Source organism: Elgaria multicarinata, chromosome 10 (genome assembly GCF_023053635.1).
Source record: "Elgaria multicarinata webbii isolate HBS135686 ecotype San Diego chromosome 10, rElgMul1.1.pri, whole genome shotgun sequence".
In the NCBI taxonomy this organism is placed as follows: Eukaryota; Metazoa; Chordata; class Lepidosauria; order Squamata; family Anguidae; genus Elgaria; species Elgaria multicarinata.
This window is the reverse complement of record NC_086180.1, coordinates 69837534-69844924: the sequence shown is the minus strand read 5'-3', so window position 1 is coordinate 69844924 and position 7391 is coordinate 69837534. Positions and strand designations below refer to the sequence as shown.

At 39.2% G+C, this 7391-nt stretch overlaps 1 protein-coding gene across 2 annotated transcripts in view; it reads right to left on the bottom strand.

Moving 5' to 3' along the window:
• Positions 1-415: 415 nt before the first annotated feature.
• Positions 416-7391, bottom strand: part of HPGD (15-hydroxyprostaglandin dehydrogenase) — a 29065-nt gene continuing 22089 nt past the window's right edge. For both annotated transcript variants that reach the window (XM_063135305.1, XM_063135306.1), the window contains 2 exons: positions 4525-4688; positions 416-2635 (listed from right to left, as the gene is read on the bottom strand). In XM_063135305.1, coding sequence (XP_062991375.1) covers positions 2500-2635; positions 4525-4688 — 300 coding nt within the window. In that variant the 3' untranslated portion in view covers positions 416-2499. The remainder of the gene's footprint in view (positions 2636-4524; positions 4689-7391) is intronic.

Here is a 7391-nt window from a genome sequence, read left to right as displayed (position 1 = left end):
AGTCTTTGAATTATGAACGGACAGAACAGCCCAAGATGATTTGAAACCCGTTTTATTTATTTTTTTGCACTAACCATATAAGCCTATTTCAAAACTTCTAATATATGTCTTACTTGTGGGTTTCCCACAGATCTGCTATGGTGGGAGCAGAATGCAGAACTAGGCAGGCCTTTCATCCGATCCAGCAGATCTCTTTTTATTTATTTTATTTATTTACAATATTTATATTTATATTATATGGAGCGGTGGACAAAATAAAACAGAATAAAAACACATTAAAAGTACATTTTAAAAGAAACAAAGTGCAAAATAAACCATGGCTGGCCATGGTTATGCTCTTAAGCAGGCAAAATAATATTTTTAAACTCTCAAGGCAGACTTTTTATTATTTATTTATTTATTTATTTATCCGTGATATTTATATACTGCTAAATATAATAAAATCTCTAAGCGGTTCACATATAAATATTGAAATCACATTTAAAATACAATATTAAATACATAACATTAAAAACAATTCTAATTATAACAAAAACAATACAAGGAGCAATAAGAGGGAGCAGCATAATTAATTTAATTACAGCCCAGGGAAAGCCTGGGTGAACAAGTGTGTTTTCAGGAGGCATTTGATTCTTCTTGATCTCTCGACAGCTTTTGATACCATCAACCATGGTATTCTTCTAGGTTGATTCTTTGAAGTGGGAGTGGGAGTGGGACTGCATTGTAATGGTTTCGCTTTTACTTGGAGGGTCAGCGCTGGACGGTGGTGCTTGTGGTACATTGCTCAGCCCTGTGGACACTTCAGTGTGGGGTTCTGCAGGGGTTGGTTTTGTCCATCATGCTCTGCAATATTTACATGAAACCGATGAGCGCAGTCCAGTTTTGGAAAGCAAAGTCATCAGTATGCTGATGACACACAGCTGCATTTATCTTGTTCATCTTCATAAGGTGAGGCTGTGTATGTGCTAGATCAGTGCCTGGCTGCAATAATGGATTGGATGAGAGCTAATAAACTGAAATTCAGTCCAGACCAGATTGAGATGCTGTTGCTGGGTGGTTCTTCTGACTGGATGGGGTGGGGTGGGGTGCTCAATCTGTTCTGGGTGGGGTTGCACTCTCTCTGAAGGAGCAGGTTCATAGCTTGGAGTTTTCCTGGAGTCATCTTTGTCATTTGAGGCTCAGGTCACCTCAGTGGCATGGAATGTCTTCTACCAACTCTGGCCGAACTACACCCCAATCCGGGCAGGAATAACTTGGCTTCAGTTGCCTGTCCTCTGGTAACTCCCAAGTTAATTACTGCAATGTGCTCTACATGGGGCTGCCTTTGAAGATGGTATAGAAACTGCAGCTTGTGCAAAATGTGGTGGCTTGATGGTTAGCAAGAACAAGAGGGCCTGAATAACACTAATTATGGCGCACTTGCACTGGCTGCCTGAATAATTCTGAGTGCAATTCAAGGTGCTGGTTTTAACCTATTAAGTATTATACGGTTCAGGACCATAATACTTGATGGAACACCTCTCCCAACATGAACCTACCTGTACAGTGCTCTCAGCATCTAAGACCCTCCTCCAAGGCAGGTTCGGAAGGCAGTAATAAGGGAGAGGGCCTCCCCAGTTATAGAACGGTCTCCCTGATGAGTTCCACCCAGCACCAGAATTGTTACCTTTTCACGGCTAGGTTAACATCTTTCTCTTCTCTCAGACAATTGGCAGCATATGATGACGTTTTAATCTGGTCTTAGACTTTTATTACTGTAGTTTGTTTAAATTTGTTTTAGATATATTTGTGTTTGTGCTATCCGTCTATATGTTAGTATGTAAATGGTTTTATACTTTGTTTAATGTATTGTTTTAGTCTTTGCAATCCTCCCAGACTGCTTCAGCTATTGGGAAGTATAGAAACATAATAAATGAAATGAAATGGCCCATAGCCAAGGACAATGTTTTTAAATTCCATTTTCTCATGAAGCTAATACTATTATTGTTGCATATAGTATGATTAATAAACGTCTGAGCTCATTCGTAGTCGATTCTCTAATTAAGCAATTACTGCCTCAGAAAATGCGATCCAGAGCCTGGGAATGTGCAATAACACCTGTCAATATTTGGGATTAACCTGTGAATGCCAGAAATGTATGGTGCTTTTGTTCACATCCTCAAATCTACAAGCATATTTGACAACTAATTTATTAAAACATTTATAACTTAGTTTCGATATATTTTGTCACAAATAAAATTAGGTAGTACTCAATTTTTTACAGTAATTGAAATGCTATCTCGTATAAAAATAATCAAGAATAATATTAATTTTCTAATATAAAAATCATGTTTTCAATATAACTAGTCCTTCACATAAGGGATATTAACAGAAACATTTAGAACTCAGGTGAACTGTTCATATTAACAAATATTTTCTTATTGCTTAACAACTCATACCATTGTAGTTTTAAGGATTAAAATAATATTTTGTCTCAAAAGAGTCTTGTAATAGGATGTATTATTTGTTTGCCTGAAATGGTAGTGGAATGTAACTGTGAAAATGTATCCCTTCTTTTGTTGTAATCTTCATCACTTCTCCATTTAGCGTTTCATCTTCAAGGATTTTTAACAGTCCTTCGGCAATTAGTGGTGGGCTATAAAGGAATTTAGATAAGCATCAGATATGGTTCACTACAGATGGGTAGAACTTACCTTTCAATGCCCATACTATTAAAATGGGGACAGAAGAACAATAAGGCTGCTAATTTGTGCAAGGCTAAACACACTTGAGACCCACTGGTATCAATGAGACTTGGAATGAATTCATTTGTGTTTCTATTCGTATCAACATAGTAGCAGAGTGGTTATACAATGAACTGTATCGCATGATCAAAGTAAACCATGGTGGCCTGTTTAAATTGGTGGTACGTGCCAACATGTGCCGGATGCCATTAGCCTAATTACCCACCCGCCCACAGCTTGTCATGTTGTCTGAATTTTGGTGGCATGCTTCTTTGATGGTAAAAGTAACCCCAAATAACCCATGGATTGTTGGGTTATTGTTGGATTGGATCGTTGGGATATTTATTTGGGGGTTGCTTCTCCCTCAAACAAGCCATGCTGCTTGGGTTTTCATGACTCAAGATGGGCCTTGAGGGTAATTAGTTGCCTGGCACACAGCACTGATTTAAACAAGCCACCATGGCATATTTAAGCAATGGTGGCTTATTTGATAATGCAAACCAGCCCATTGAAGTTAATAATTTGATTGTGTTAACACTTGCTCAAATCACCATTCATCAGGGATGAGGAAAGTGATTGTAGTCAATCCATTGTATGCTGAAAGCCTATACTGTAAGGATAGGAAACTGGACCCATCTGGCTCAAACATAACCACTATTTCTAAGGAATCCCCTGCACTCAGTACACATATTAGTTGCTTTCTTCCATGCACAGCAAGACAGAGGCAAAGCGTTCTGTAACTCCTTCTTGCAGTGAAAACAGAAACAGAAGCTTTGAAAGAGCCTTCCTTATTAAGTATCTCAGCTGCTGTATTTTGAAATACAGGCATATGGTTCTTCAACTTTCTCCCTAGAGGCTCTATCGGGAGGCTCCCGGTCTGCTGTAGTAAGTCTGCAGCGTGTAGGGGAGAAGAGGGGCACACAGAAGGATTTTAGGCCTATGTTACCAGGGGTTTGTCTCTTGGAACTTGCACTTGAAATAAGAGGCAACAGGGAGGCCTATAAAAGCTTGGTTTCTGCTTAGCCCAGTCATCGGCACAGACAACGCAACTGTTGCTCTGTGCTTTGATGGAGAGATGATGGTAGGCCTCAAATCAGTGCTGGCAGATTAATGGTAATTTCCATGTCTTTATGTTTTCCCATCTGAACATTGTGTCTGTTATGATGTAGTGAAGGCCCAGTCCAATTTTAGCAGTTGGTGAGGTGATTCTGTGGGCACCTATCAACTCTAGCTCAGCCTTGAAGGAAGAAGGAAGTCTGGTATACCATCAGAATGGCATTTGGGGTTGGTGGATTCATATCCTTTACTCCCTTTTGGCCATATTTGACTGCTGGGTAGGGGTCATATTTAAAAAGTAATCCTAGGAATGCTCCCCATCACCACTCTGAAATGTCCGGAAGGGGAGCAGTACATAAATATTGTAAAAAATAAATAAGATAATTAAATATATAGGCTTATCTGCATAGGTATGCAGAAGTACATAAGTTTGAAAAATTAAAAAAAAAACTTACAAGAGTTTGAGAGTTTACTGAATGGTGACAGCAGTTGAGGAGGTGGGAGAGGAAGAGTGTATGTACAGGGTTTAAAGAAACCAAATGTTTGGCAGACATTGGTTCCAATAGCTAACATGCTACATAGGATCCTTTAATAAAGTTATGGCCTGTTTGTTCCTAACAGTGGGGCACACCTTTTTATTTTCGTTCTCTATAGTCTATGCAGTTTAAGTGCTTGGGGCATAGGAGAATTACATGATTTCCATTTGGGTAAAGACATCAAATAATATTGTGTGTAGTTTACTCACTCCAATATACCATAGAATTTCATCATATCTTTGATCTTGTCTTTGTATGCTGAATATTGACCCATATTTTCTTCCTTGTCAATTGATTGAAGAATTGGTGTGTTAACAAAACCAGGACAGATCGTATTTATTCGTACACCATAGTTTCCTGCTGTAGCAGCCATCTACAAAAAAGGCAGACATGTTAAGTATTGGGGTAAGGTGGGGGATGTCATAAGCACATACTTTGCATGTAGAAGGTCTCGGGTTCAATTCTTGGCATCTCCATTTAAAAGAATCAAGAAGTAGGTGATATGAAGAGCCACTGCCAGGGCTTGTCCATACGGCTGTTTACGCAGCCGTAAATGCACATCTTTGCATTTTCGGAAAGATGATGCAGCTGCAAATGCGAAGACATCCAGGGGCAAACCCTGGAAAATCCGCTCCAAAAAAGTCAGGCATTTACCCTGATAGGGTAGCATAAGAAAATGCAGAATAAAGTAAACTATTTGAAAATAGACAGATCAGAAGAATTTATGGATACTTTCATAACTTATTTACACTAAAATTGCTGTAGAACATAAAATCACTAAAGTTTGTTTCCTGCACCTTCCTGCACAGGCATTTTACAACTGTAAAAAAGCAAAAAAAAAAAAAAAAAGCCAAAAAAGCCAAAACCCATAAAGGGGGGGGGGGGAAGGAGAGGAACAGTGCTGTTCCTCCCCCCTTTTTTATTTTATTTTATGCTCTAAATCTGTGGAGCTTCACAGAAACAAATATAGATTTGGGAGGACCGGGCAACCCCCAATCTGTTTGGAAGGACTGGGCAACACCCAATCTGAATATGTAGTTTAATTTTTTTTAAAAAAAAAAAAGGGCGGGAGGGACTGCCCTGTTTCTTTCCTCCCCCCAGGGAGGAACGACCCCCTTCCTTTCCTCCCCCCATTCCTTTTTAAAAATTTTTTTAAAAAGGTGCTTGGCAATCATAGAATAGTAGAGTTGGAAGGGGCCTATAAGGCCATCGTGTCCAACCCCCTGCTCAATGCAGGAATCCACCCTAAAGCATTCTTGACAGTTGGTTGTCCAGCTACCTCTTGAATGCCTCTAGTGTGGGAGAGCCCACAACCTCCCTAGGTCACTGGTTCCATTGTCATACTGCTCTAACAGTCAGGAAGTTTTTCCTGATGTCCAGCTGTTTGGGAGGACCGGGCAACCCCTAATCTCAATATGTGGAGCTTCACATATTGGGCTGTTTAAATTTGAAAAAAAAAAGGGGGGGGGAGGAACGGTCCCATTCTCCCCCCCCCCCATTTATTTATTTTTTAAAAAAATTCAGAGTTGCTGGGCAGGATGCCGGGAAGGAAGGCAAATGTGGGTGCAAGGCGCCTCCTGGCGCCAAAGTGCCTCAGTATAGACAGGGGCCCAGTCAGAGGCAGTGTATCTCTTCTGTATTTACAAATCTTATTTGATGTAATCAACAACAGCAACAAAAAATCAGTATATTAGCAAAACTTGTCTGCTTTTCATCCTTTATATTTGCCTTTTATCTGAAAAATGGCATATGGAATAGCAAATGGTGTGAACCTAAGGTATATGATCTGCTATGATAGAACCAAAGAGGAAGTGAGTTCTCTTGCAAACTGAATCTACTTCTCAGCTGAAAAATGTCAAACAATAACCCATGATTTCAAGATTTGTTATTATTTAAAACATATATTATAAACGCATGGTTGGCAGCTAGCAAGCTCTAGGCCAAATCTGGCCAATATTTATTTATTTATTTATTTATTACATTTCTATACCGCCCAATAGCCGGAGGTCTCTGGGCGGTTCACAAAAATTAATATATATAATTGATAGTTTATTATTACTTATTATTTATTTCTTTTGTATCCTACTTTCCTACCCCCCAAAAATACTACTCAAAGCAGCTTAAAGGCACAATTAAACTTGATTAAAACAATACATTAAAATGCAGTAAAGCACAATAATTACAGAATAAAAATAAATTAAAAAAACTCCAGGGTCTAACTGAAAGACAGAATCTACACTACTGCTTTATACCGGTATTGTTGGGGCCCATGACACGTTCCATATATCGTTTTCAAACCGCTTTCATAGTATTATAATCTGCTTGGTGTAGATCTGGCCAAAGACCCACTTACAGATCTTCAAACATACAAAAGCAGATTTTTAGCCTTAGCCAATCTTTTTACAGCTGATTTTAGGAGGAAAAGGAAACTGACATGTCTTCTGTAGCTTGTCTGGTGTTTCCAGTTTAGATAGTTATTAGCACCTTGGTGGAGTGAAGTGAACGGGGAAGTGAGAGTAGACTTGGGCCACAGCTAGACCTAAGGTTTATCCTGGGATCCTCCAGGGTTCGCCCCTGCCTGAGCGCTGGATGCCCTGTGTGTCACCTAGATGAACGGGTTTGACCCCTGGACGATCCAGGGATAAGCCTTAGGTCTAGCTATGGCCTTGGTCTATTGCCCCTCTGCTTGTTCCTCAATTGATTCCACTGATCAATCTAGTTGCTGGCCACTGATATAAATATCAGTGGCTAGGAAACGTATCTCATACCCATATCACATGATCAAAATTTACCACTTTGTTAATACAATATCTAGTTAAGATAGATGAATTTACAATATTATTAATGTGACACTGAATGACAAATTAGTTAGCCATTGCCACAAACAGTGTTCGCCATAGCTGTATAGCACATTTTCTGTGGTTTTATGTTGCTGCTAATTCAGGTGCCTTTCTTAGTACTAGTTTCACTTTATCCAAATAATCTGGGAGACATTCAAAAATTTACGTAATCAGATTCTGTGGAAGCAAGAGTGATATTTATTTTTAAATGACACAGTTGCTTTGAACATCTAATA